At 37.8% G+C, this 13,282-nt stretch overlaps 1 protein-coding gene across 2 annotated transcripts in view; it reads left to right on the plus strand.

Moving 5' to 3' along the window:
- Nucleotides 1-8,535, plus strand: part of COLEC11 (collectin subfamily member 11) — a 39,208-nt gene extending 30,673 nt beyond the window's left edge. The window contains exons 4-7 of one of the 2 annotated variants that reach the window (XM_053939480.1): nucleotides 3,354-3,425; nucleotides 4,078-4,131; nucleotides 5,814-5,909; nucleotides 6,066-8,535. In XM_053939480.1, coding sequence (XP_053795455.1) covers nucleotides 3,354-3,425; nucleotides 4,078-4,131; nucleotides 5,814-5,909; nucleotides 6,066-6,475 — 632 coding nt within the window. In that variant the 3' untranslated portion in view covers nucleotides 6,476-8,535. The remainder of the gene's footprint in view (nucleotides 1-3,353; nucleotides 3,426-4,077; nucleotides 4,132-5,813; nucleotides 5,910-6,065) is intronic. The other variant, XM_053939481.1, reaches the window with a different exon arrangement.
- The last annotated feature ends 4,747 nt before the right edge of the window (nucleotides 8,536-13,282 follow it).

The raw sequence follows: 13,282 nt of genomic DNA on the forward strand, positions 1-13,282 counted from the left end.
GCCCAGAAATCCAACCACACCCTGGCTATATTGGCAGCAGGCTGAGGGAAGTGATTCTCCCACTCTACTTTGCTCTCATGAGAGCCCTGGCTCTGGGGCCCCCAACATAAAATGGAGCAAATCCAGAGGATGGCCACAAAGATGATCAGAGGTGGATGGGACACCTCTGCCTTGGAGACAGGCTGAAAGAGTTTGGCTTCTTCCACATGCAGAAGAGAAGGCTCCAGGGAGACATTAGAGGATCTTCCAGTAAAGGGGACCTAAAAGAAAGCTGGAAAGGAACTATTTACAAGGGCATGTAATAACAGGACAATGAAGAATGGCTTTAAATGAAAGAGGGCAGGTTTAGATTAGATATAAGGAAGAAATTATTTACTGTGAGGATGGTGAGACACTGGAACAAGTTTCCCAGAGAAGTTATGGATTTTCCATCCTTCAAAGAATGTTCAAGGGCATGTTGGATGGGGCCCTGAGTAACCTGGTCTAGTGGAAGGTGTCCCTGCCCATGGAAGAGGGTTGGTACTAGATGATCTTTAAGGTTGCTTCCAACTCAGCCCATTTCATGATTCTATGATGAAATGCAACTTCTTGTAGCCACTGTTCCCTCACCAATTGCTGACCTTCATTGGTGAGGATAATTCAGGTTTTTTCAGTGTAAAGCAGTTCTGTAGCCTGCTGACATATTTGGAATTTTCTGATTTCCAGTTGCCAATAATTTTTTAAAAATTAAGTGTCCTGAATGTAGATTACTACTATAGCATCGTTATATCCTTTCAAAATATCATTCTCATTCAAGTCAGGCTAGCTATTTGCATTGGGAACGGTGACTAGTGCGAAACTATTGAGGTGCACTGGGGGAAAGAGTTTTTAATCTCCATTTATATATTATGTTCTCTTCCTAAGTATCCTCTGCAGATTGCTGTAAAAGATGGCACTAGATTCAAGAGGCCTTTGGTGTGGTTTGGTACACATCTACTTTCCTTGTTAGGTAGGTGACTGTGATGTCCTCTATGTCAAATCATGAATTCGATTTGATTTGTCTTAAAATCAAATCTTAAGTTTGGGAAGAAAACTACTGCTCTCTTCTTTTTAACATGATTTGATTAAATTTGTCTGTGTCATGGTGAATTTGCATTTCTGCTAGATTTGTTTTTTTTTGATGCCTTTTTCTTTTTCTAGGTAGTTTTATACCTTCTTTTCTATTCCAACTAATCCTAAAGAGATTGCCCATACTCTGTGACCCCCATTTATAGTATGGCACAGAGTGAAACCCCTCATTTTTTCACTTGTTTTGCAGCCCAGATGCAAATTCCATCTCTGGAATTTTATTTCTTCACGTGTTTGTGGGCCTGAAAAAGCCACCAAGAAGATAATTTAGAATTTCCTTCTCTACTGTTCCTTCCCAAATCCTTTAAATCTTCTATAATTGGTTCCAATGTATGCCACCTTCATCTGAGAGATGACAGATGACTTTCTTCAGTTCTCTATTCACTCTTTGTGTTTGATTTCCTACTTTTGGTCTATGGAGACTTAATTTCTTTTATTGTCCCTATTTCTTTCCAGCTATCACTTCCTGATTTCATTAAGACTCCTCAGACTGCATTTTTGACAATCATAGGGCCACTAAAAAGGGCTTTATAAAAGGTATTAAAACTTTTGAAACCCTCAAGGCAGATGGATCTCTCTTGAAACTTTGTGATTTATTCTGCAGAAGAACCAGAATAAGCAAGCCCCTGGAGTGGAAGCAGGGGTTAGTCACTGTAAGAGAAACCCAAATGTGAACAATTCTCTTAATGAGGAAAGGAGATTTAATGTACATCTTCATTGCTTGAGATAAGGAGATAAGACACTTTCCTTTTACTTCTGAGTAGAGCACATGGGTTTTACTGGCTGTGATTGAGAAGCAGTTCATTTTCTGGGCAGTTTCTACAAGAAATAAAGTGAAATAATTTTATATATTTCATTTTATTTATGCATTAGATCAATGAGTTTATTTAATTTCAGGTGTAGCAGTCTGAAAAGAGAAAGAATTCAAACTTCTGATAATCTTTAATGGTAATCTCAATTCATTAATATGCAAAGCAAGAGAGATCATCTTCAGAGCAACTTGATAAACTGATTACAGGGTGGTACTCCCAGCAGGAATAGCTAAGAGAAAAGTATTTTTGTTTTCTGGTGAAAGCCTGTGTCCAGTAGTGTTTGAATTTTATACTTATTAGAAACAAAGGAAAAGGATTGATTGTAGGACTTGCCAATAATTAATTAAACCAACAAACCACACACATTTATCTTCTCTCAGTTCAGAGGAAATTGTTTCTTTCTCGCTTATGCCATCAAGTGACAGGGGTTACTTGAGTCTTCATGGAGTAATAGATATAACTTCTCTTAGCCCAGAAGTGATCAGTTTATATTCAGAAACTTGTTATTAATTTCACCTTTAAGTTAAAGGTAATGAAAAAATGGATAATAATATTATCCAGCTTTCAAAAATACATATGTCTGTCCAGATGCAGTAGCAACAGGGGACAACAGATCTTCAGTTGTCATATATCCACAACCGAGGCTGAGCTATGACAGCTTGCACAAGTCCAGTTGCCGGATCCCTCTGGTGGATTTTCCTCCTAGCTTGTCACATTGTTTCCTTGTACCTGTGTAGTCGACCAGAGCAGAGCAGATGCTGGTTTCAGGAAAGAAGCAATCTTTTCAACAGTCATTGAAAACAGCTTCATAAATATTTCCTAAAGCAGTTTTGGGCTTGGATTTCTGCAGGATAGGAGCCTCAGAAGGCATTCATTCCTGTAGTTCCTCCATACCCCCTCTCCTTTAAAAGTGTGGTACAGAGGGAAACCTATCTCATTTGGCAGTATTTATATTGCATAAATAAGTCATTAAACCCAAAACCAGCCCTCAGTTACAGTGGAGTCACTGTCTGAGATGAAATTGTTGTGCTTGTCAGTTGTGCTTGGATCCTTTAGGTCTTCTCAACTCCATGATAGTTTTGATCTGCTGATCTGTGTTTGAATGCAACAATCCTCTGTATTTTCAACATAATCCTGTCATGATCAGCTGAAAGAAGTTTGCAAAAGCTTTTCTAGTGGTTTTCAGACAAGAGGTGTTGACAATTACACATTCATGCCTGTTAATGTCAATTCTTTAGCAAAGATAAAATCACTGTCTTGGTTGCTATATGTAAGCTCTTCATAAGGATTGAGCTAGACCTCTGGAGCTCACTGAATATTTGGGATATAGCATAGTTTTGTTAATTGTAAAAACTGACATTGCAAACATAGTAGAATCTGAATGAATCAGTCTACATTGCTACCTTGTGCCTTTCATCCTTCTGTTATGTTTAGGAGAAATGGGGGACAAAGGACAGAAAGGCAGCATAGGACGGCATGGAAAAATTGGTCCTATTGGTTCAAAAGGTATGTTTAATTCAATTATTTCTCCATTTGTGTTTCAGGTGAAAAATGTGTGATCATTTATGTTTGAGAAAAGTTTAGGGGCTTGAATTTTCTCACACCGTAGTCAGCCAGGTCACTGAGATCTTTCAACTAGTTACCTTTTGCTGTTACAGCAGTGAGTGTCCTGGTTTGAAGATAAATAATGAACTTTGCACTGTCACACAAATGTGGACAGTTAAAGAAGATGGGAATATGTGTTGTACTTTGGCAGACTTTTAAGAGCTAGAACATGTGTTTTCTTATGTTGACTACTCCATAAGCTTCCTACGTGACTTTGGTTAAGTCATTTGGACCGGTGTTTACCTAATCATCTAGATCGTTATTAAAAATTTAGGTATATCCAGCCCTTTTCCCTCTACAGCATCTGAATTTACTGATTCTGTGAAGCTTATGAATGTCAAGAAGTGGATATTGGTACATATTATTTGGGTTCAAGTTTCATAGGTATAGCTGGCCTTTGTTATGGAATGACTAGGACAGAAAAATCTTTATTTTTGCTTGGGCATATTTCTACTTTCTACATTTGAATTTTACTTGAGAAATAAATAAATAAATGCTAAATGAAGTATTGACAGAAAAGGCAGCATTAACATGTTATTTTTCATGTCTTCAGGTGAAAAAGGAGATAATGGTGACATAGGACCACCAGGTCCTAATGGTGACCCAGGTAATCCGTAACACACCTTGTTTATGTGAAAGACTTTTCATCACTAAAAATACATCTGTTTACATACCGGGGGAAATAATGAATTATTGGTACTGTAATATTTCACTGTGATATTTTCAAAGGACTTAAAATCATTGAAGTTGCAGCAGTTGCTGGACTTATAGTTTATATGCTAAAACAGTATCTCCTACTTTCTCCAAGGAGTAATCTCTCCAGAAGCCTAGGGGGAACTGAAGTCAGACTGTCTGTATCATTCATCACCAGGGCAAAGGGATGTCTCTGCATATCTCTCTTTGTCTACCAGTCAACGCAAAAGAGCAGGCTGGATGCTCCTGCCCATCCATGGATTATAGTTGTAGGAGCAGGAGATTGTCAAGAACACAGATCACAGAATGAGTCAGGCTGGAATGGACCACATTGGGTCAGCTGGTCCAACCTCTGCTCAAGCAGGGTAATCCCAGAGCACATGGCTCAGGATTGTGTCCAGACAGTTCTTGAATATCTCCAGTGAGGGAGACTCGACAACCCCTCTGGGCAACTTGTACCTATGCTCAGTTACCCACACAGTAAAGAAGTTCTTCCTCATGTTCAGGAGGAGCTTCCTGTGCATCAATTTCTGCCCATTGCCTCTTGTCCTATTGCTTGGCACCACCAAGCAGAGCCTGGCTCGGTCTTCTGTCACCCTCTCTTCAGATTCTTATATGGAGGTACCTGGATCTTCCAGAGGTATATAGATGTTCTAGAGAAACGGCCTAGCGTAAGAAGGGCAAGTCTTGCAAGAGTGGCAGGTTTGGATTGGACTGAATTCATCCCTTCCTGGCAGAGTGCATTGGAGGTGCACAGATTGGATTTCTCATGACAACATAATTTGTCACTCTAACTCTCGAGCCGGCGTGCTGTGCACCCAGCCAGCATGCACAGTCTGGCAGGGCAGGTACCCTGTGCTTAGACTGACTTGCACAACTGAGCAGGGTAATTGGGAAGTCCAATGCAGATTTTAATAATAATATACAGAACTGCAAACTGTAATAAATGCAAATGTTAATTGATCCTCATTTTGAGATTTGTGGTCGGAGATGTATTAGTATTTTAGTATTCACATTCAGATTATCTTTGTCAAACCTATACCAATGTGGGTTAATATATGATTTTCTATTGTCTAATTTTATTGTCAGAAGTATTGTAAATTCTATACTTTCAAAAACACAGAACTGCATTTTGCAGGTAATTATGTGAAATGTGTGGTTGGAATTTTGGATCTGCTGTGATATGTTCCTTGGGAAGAACTTGCAGGCAATGATTTTTGCTTTGAAAGAAATCTTTGAGAAAACTAAAGAAAATAATTTTACTGAAAATGGGAATTTTTGGAAAGTGTTTTTACTTAAAAAATATTGTGGATGTTTTGCAGAGAATATCTATCTGTGCTTAGGTTAGTCCTAATCGTTCAGGATGGAAGATTTGTAGGATGTGAAGTGAGCTGTTCTGCACAGGCCCAGACACCCCTGAGAATCATATAATGAATCATATAATGGTGCAGGGTAGTGAAGGCTCTAATTTTCTGTCTGTTACTTGCAAGACAGCTTTCTCCAGGGCTGCCATGCTGGGTCTTTTCATAAAATTGTTGAGATAATTGTTGAAATTAGGTAGCTTTTTAATTTGTGTGTATCTATATAATTTCACAGGCATCCCTTGTGAGTGCAGTCAGCTAAGGAAGGCTATTGGTGAAATGGATATTCAAGTAGCCCAGCTGACGACAGAGCTAAAATTCATAAAAAATGGTAGGTTAATTTTATATAACTGTTTTCCTTTCTTTTTGCCTCATTTTATCGGTGTAATCACTCGTAAAGAGTGTCACCGTTCCACATCTGATTTGTGAAGCTGTTTTGGGGTGTGCAGTGACTTGGTTTATAGAAATGCGAGTGCTCACTTTTCAGCACTGCCCTCCCCCGCAGCTGTCGCCGGCGTGCGTGAGACAGACAATAAGATCTATCTGCTGGTGAAGGAGGAGAAGAGGTACAAGGAAGCCCAGCTGTACTGCCACGGACGAGGAGGGACGCTGAGCATGCCCAAGGATGAGACTGCCAACAACCTGATTGCCTCGTACATCAACCAGGCTGGGCTCACCAGAGTCTTCATTGGGATTAACGACCTGGAGAAAGAGGGGAATTTCGTCTATTCTGACCGGTCGCCCATGCAGACCTTCAACAAATGGCGCAGCGGGGAGCCCAACAACGCTTACGATGAGGAGGACTGTGTGGAGATGGTGGCGTCTGGGGGCTGGAATGATGTTGCCTGTCACATTACCATGTATTTTGTGTGTGAATTTGACAAAGAAAATGTCTAAGCTGCTCTGCTCTTTCTCTATTGTAAGAAAAATGTTTAAGACAATTGTACAAGTTGCTCCAGAGTTTATAGAGTACAAGTGAAATTTTGCAAGTATGTGGTGTCAGGGTTGTACAGCTGTAAATACAGTTTAGGTATTTCAAATATCAGAATTTACCCTTCAGAAGGGAAGAGCAGTAATAAGGCATAGCTTGGTTGTCTTTTTTTTATGTAGGAAAATATATCTATGTAGATAAAAATGTGCTCTGGGGCTATATTTTGCCCTTTACAACAGTTAACAAATGTGATTACATGACTGTAAGGGAAGGCAGAATTTGGCCTCTAGTTGTTAGAATGGTTAGAATTAGATTCCTGATATTCTTTTATCTTAATAAAGTTTGTAGTTATAAATGCTAATTACTTGTAGTGCTACAGGGATATTTTGGCAACAAGACATATTTTGTATACTCCAGTTAATAAGTACAAATATTACTGTAGGTTTTTTGAATGTTACAACTTCATTTTTTTTAACTGGCCAAAGCAAACCAAAAGTCATGATTCCTACTCATTTTATAATGTTTCTTCATTAATCTGTTCACAGATGTATGACCAAAAAGCATTTAAGTAAACTGAATTTTAGTGCTGAGGGAGAACAAAGTCTAGTGAAAGGTGTCCCTGCCCATGGCAGGGGGTTGGAACTAAGTAATCTTTAAGGTCTCTTCCAATCCAAACTATTCTATGATTTCATGATTCTATGCTATGAAAATTGTTATAATTTAGTATTGAGGGTTTCCATCCAGATTGTGTTTTGGGGTTGGCTAAATGTAAAAGTAACAATTCAATTTTCTGCATTCCTTTGTTGAAAATTATTCAGTGCATGAAGTATTTCAGACACTAAATAATTCCCTAAAGTAAATATTTCACATTTTTTTAGATAATCTTGGTGCATCTTGTTACAAAACAAGCAAAAATACCAGCCCTCCACAATTTAAGGCAGACTTCATATATATGCAATTAAGCTCATGATAACAAATTAGTGATCAGTTCCTTTTAGTAAGAAAACAGCTTACACGGATTGTTAAAATAATCCCCTGAAAAGCAGAAAAGTTTCCAAAATTTTCCTGTGTATATAGCAGTAATAAATAATTTTGCACAAATAATTTATGTACCAAATTTACCATTGCATGTGATGGAAAATGTGATGTATATTAAAAAAAAAAACATCCCAGCATAATTTCACAAAAGAAATGATGAATTACTTTAAATCTTCCCAGGAGCCAGTTGCATGCCACCTCATCTCACTGTTAGGCATAGAAAAATAAAAAAAAAAAAAATTGCAAAATCTCTGTGTTTCTTTAGGAATACCTTGCACAGTGTTTTAAGATGATTTTTAAGGATAAATGATTCTTGCATAACATTCTGGTCAAAATGCATGTCTGATCATTATGGCAGATTGGCATATAGGATATCCACAGTGGATACAGCATGTGGTCCCAGATTTCCTTACAACAAGGAAACCAGCTCATATCAACTCTGCTGTGCTGTGGCATGTAAACAATCAATGACCATATAATGCTGTTCATATCCTCAGATGCTGACATTATTTGATTTATATACCTAAGAGAACAAACTGTTTTGTTTGATATATTTACTCTGTAAATCTTACTCCTTTATATATATATATATATGTTTGCTTTAATTTTGAAGATCACTAGCAGTACTATAGTATCCTATAGTATTTGATTATCAGCCCAGCTCCAGAGAAATCACTCAAAATGAATGGGTCCTTTGACTGCTTTATGTTCTTTTAATAAAGATAGGTATGATACTTGTGTGTTAGTCATTCTTCCAACTGCATATTGAAATCCATTAAATAATGTGAATATCTTTCTACACTAATATTCAAAGACTCTATAGAATTTGCAGGGAGCTAACAATTCCAGTAGAGCAATTTGTTTAGAGTAGTGCCTTTTGAATATCATGATTGTTTCCTGCCTGCTATAGAAATCCTCAGAAACCGTTTAAATCTCCAACATACTTTTGTCAAATCATTGTTGCTATATTAAAACAGTCCAAACCTGAGATACAGATATTTGAAGCTCCCTCATTATGTGTGCTGAAGTTGCTGTTTTTCACATAGGTTTTGAAAGTTTCTGTTGTATTGTTCAATTTCCTCAGAAAGATGAAAAGAGGCCTTTTATGGAGATAAGAAGCTTTCTGAGATGCCAAATGCTCCTATTTTAGCTAAAGTCACACCAGGTTTTAAAGATTTCCTCAATATGTGTAGCATTTAAACAGTCTCAATTTCTATTAAAATTTAGGATAAAAAGTAAAAGCAAAGGAAAAACATTTATTTTTCCTCGTTTTCATGTTCTTCAGGATATTTTTTGCAGTGCTTTATATGTGAGGTAGAAACGAAATTAGTTTCATTGTCAGATACCTGTACGCTGGCTGCAGCAGCCCTTATTTCAACATTTGGGCAGAGGGAGCAAACCTAGTGTGTAAGGTCTGTAGCTGTCCTGCAAGGGGCAACAGCAGCATATCTGGTATTTACCCCTTTGAGGAGCTGGGTGGAAAATGATGGAAGCATTGGAAATGAATGAGCCCTTCATAATTTCTTTCACCCTCTAGTTGCTGATGCCTGTAGGTAGACTCTTGCTGGAGGCAGAAATCAATGTTGCGTGTAGTGCTCAGCTTGCATGAAGCCTGCTGACATGCTTGGTAAGGTTTCCATTATTCTCCTTGGAATTTGGAATTATTCTTTCTTTTAAAAAATAAAATGAGTGAGAAGTTAATTTTACTTGGGGTGTTTTCCATGTGCATTAAAACCTGCAATTGTAATATAATTACTCATTTTGTGTAGCTCTGCAGAAACCTTTGGAGCATGTCTGTCTGGCAAGCACATGTGTTTCTCAGACTATTCTTATATGCTTTATTTTTGATGGATAATTTTTCCTCATAAATATATCCCCATAGCCCTTATTTATTTTATTATTGAATAAAGAGCATTCTTTGGCATTTTAAAAAGGCGATAATAGCAATTGTTTTTTTTTTTTTTTAATGTAGTCACCCATTCATGTTTTTGAATGACTTATTCACATAAAACATGGAATTCATTCAACTGTACTCTGCATTTTTAGCTGCTAAGGCTGCGTGTTGCAGTATTGACGTCAGGGAAGACGTACACCACCTTTCCAGGAGGGGGCTTGGTGAAGATAAAGTATTTAACTGGCTGAGTCCAAGGGGAGCTCCACTGCCTGTGAGAGCTCTGACTCGCTCTGGGCATCTTGAGAGAGCACTGGATCACGTCTGATCCTGATCACCATCCAGATTTGCTACCCCACAACCTCACTACTGCTCGGTGGAAAGTGTTGCTCCCACTTGCCTTGTTCTACTCAGCTCCTGGCTCACTGTCCCTCATGAACCAGCTGCTCCTCACTGTGCTTTGACAGCTGACATGATTATCGCTGGAAATATGGGTTTGTTGCAGGTTTGTTAGCAGCAGAACTTCTCCCTGACTGTGAGTTTTAAACATTCTTATATCACAGAGAAGAACTGTAAAAAAATTAATATTCATATGTGGGATATAGAGCATCCTTATTCGTGTAAGTAAAATGGAGTGCTTCATTTTTCATAAGCTCAGGAAATGCCAGTTCAAATATGCTTTGCAAAATAGCTGTTCATTGGACCTTTTTTTGTTACAGTTCTTGATGAAAAGTGAAAGAAGATGATATTAAAATAATTTTAATTGTAAAATGTGATGAAGGTTCACAACAGAGGAAGACTTTTGAAGTAGACATTTTTCAAGATGTCTACTTTTAGAATTTTTCTCTAAAGCTTTATTTTGACCCATAAAGGGATTTGATTTTTATAATATTGTTAATATATTTTACACCGTGTCAGTATAATGTTTTATATATTTTACTTTATTCTTTAGGTCTTGATTTCCAATGGGAAAAAGTTATCTTTTTGAGACTTCTGTTTGATATGCTGAAAGACTGTGACATTGGAATTGTTTTTTCCTCCTGGGCCTGCTATGACACTATAAAAGCCTTGAATACAAAACAATAGATAGTTCAGCCTACATTACATAGAAGATATTATTACTGATTATGAAGATTATTCATTTAATTACTATGCCATATAACTAGTAGTTTATGCATTATTCCAAATGTCCAAACCAATTATTAGATAGGATAAATACAAGCTTTTTGAAACCTGCAAATCTTACAAATATATTTTCATCCTGTCTTAAATAAAAAAAAATATCAAAGTAAAGCAGAAGTTCATGGTTTCCCCTAGGTCTATATCCCTGTGGGACACTCAATGACTTGTGGTCATGGCTGAATCAAATCCTCGAGTAGAGAATTAGCCAAAAATGCAGTGATATGTGACTTTATGCTTTGCACTCTCTGAACTGCATCCCCTTAGACTTTGTTGGACCAAGGGCAAAAGTCTTTTCACTGGAGATTCTCGTTTTCAATTTTTGGCTTGCCTGTGGTGCCAACAGGTTCATCACTCTACATGTCTGCCACAGATTACGGATGAAGAGATGGGATTTTTTTTTCACTGTGGGGACCTGGAAGTGCTTGTAAAACTGGCTGTGATGGGAAAGGTATTGTGCAAAACTGGAGCTGGCCACTCACTCCTCTGTCAGAGTGCATATTCCTGGCCAGAGGGAGTCAGTCCACCTTACTAAGAGAAAAACTGACCATATTATTCTGGGTAAAAAGAAACCAGAGTTTTAAGATTTACCTAGGGAAAAAAATGTGCAGTGAAGGGTGTTGACTATTTACTTTACAGAGTAGCTGTGAGAAAGAACAGTTTGGTTTTAATTTTGCTGTGATAGGAGAATACAAACTCTGTGAAATGGGAGAGAAAGGGTTTGTGGAGAAGACGCAGTTGTGTGCTCAATGTGTTTTTCTGGATGCGAGTCTCCTCCTAGCCCAGAGATTTTCTATTGGATGAGGAGGGAATCCTCTCAAGAGGGAGAGCACAAAATGGAAAAGGTGGAAGAAGCAGCGAGTGGAGAACTGGCAGTGAGTGGGATGCCCATGAGGCAGAATGTAAATGTTACCTCCAGCCATTCTCCTGCTTCCTGCTAGGGAAATGTAATTATCTTGCCCTTTCTGTCAAAGTGTCTCACTATAGCTCTGGATGTGTAACTCACAAAAATAGAGTGAGGTGACCAATTTAGCGTAATATCTGTACCTAAATAAAACCCAGTTTGGGTCTATGGACAAATAATAGCATCCACCACACTCTGGGTATATTAATGCATGAAATCACAGGGGATATAATTAAGCACTGCTATTCAAAGGCTAGCTATGTAGTATTGATGAGCTTCTGAATATTCTTTACATATAAAAGTGTGAGTGCTGCCAGGAATTCAGCAACAGAAGGTCTGGTGTGCAGCTGAACAATACAGGTGTTACCATACTATCATCTAGTGGCAGTAAGAGTAAAAATGAAGGAGCTGAGTGGTATTTTGCTTCTGCTTGCATCAGTTGCCGTGTGTAATCACTGATATTGTATTAAACAACTGACTTTCGAGCTCTGAAGTCTTTAAGTGTTTAGTCAGGTTTTTCTTTTCTTTTTCTTCTTTTTTTTCCTTTGTGAAAGATTATTTTGAATTATTACAAGGAAATGTGCACTGATTTTAAGTCCAATTCTCAGGTGGGAGTTTTGACTGAAGTGAGAAGAGTGCCCACATGAGCTCAATTATCATGCCTTGGAGTGAAGAAAACGAAAACAAGTCAAGCTGTGCTCTGCAGGTCAGCATGTAAATTGCAGGTGCAGATCTTCACCTGGCATCAATCAACTCCTGTGAAGCCAAATTGATTTATACCTGCTGAGGATTTGAGACAGTATTGTCATCAATTCTAGATCTATGCTTATTTTGGAAAGAAAGAGAGAGTAGTATTTTTATCTTTATAATTTATTCTGAGCACTTTAAATGTTATTCAGAGTCTGAGCCACTGTAATGGGTGCATCTCCCATGAAGATTTCTGGGCAATAATCAGTTTTGAGACAAATATTGAATGTAAAATAATTGAAGTAGGTCTATGATGCAAAACTTTATCCTTGCAGGTACACAAGGGGTATGATGTAGAACACAAAAGAAGCAGTAAAAGCATTCAACACAAAGAATAATTCCTCTATCATTTTATATTCTTCTGTGAAAAAGAAACCTTTGCTTTTTGCCGTGTTCAACGTTTATTCATAGGAGAAGACAGGGTGCCATCTAGTGAAGAAACTATTTCTTGCATATCTAAAGAACAAGAAATCCAAATTTGTTCCTGCTTTATTCTTTAGTATGAAATGAATGATATGGTCATCCTGCAAGGGGGAAAGTGTTTCTGTGTTTGTAAAACACAGAAATAAAAGGAGGTATAAAAATGCAAAGTACTAATTTCCTTATTACAAAATGCCCTGTACATGTACATGTTAGCTTGTTTTACTTAATCCAACTCCTTGCTTCTTCCCCAGCATTACTGCTCTTCTGGTGCACATAAATTTAATATGTGACATATTAGGTAAAGTTCGCTACCTTTTCCAAATATCCCCAGCTGGGTTAGCAGAAAACTTACAGTTAGCCTTGATTCATGGAATTCCTTTTCGGTCCTGATTTTTGTCTACAGCTTCTGAAAATGGAGGATAAAATGCTTTATCCCTTAAACTGGTGTTGCAAAAGTATAAATGCATTACAGCTGATGTGTTAAACTCATGCTTAACACTCAGTGGTTACATCTCTCTTAAAAAAATATTCTTTGACACTACTGTCCTGGTTTACACAGTGCCCCCAGTTTCTTTCTTAAAGCCTATCTTC

Source organism: Vidua chalybeata, chromosome 3 (assembly GCF_026979565.1).
Source record: "Vidua chalybeata isolate OUT-0048 chromosome 3, bVidCha1 merged haplotype, whole genome shotgun sequence".
NCBI lineage: Eukaryota > Metazoa > Chordata > Aves > Passeriformes > Viduidae > Vidua > Vidua chalybeata.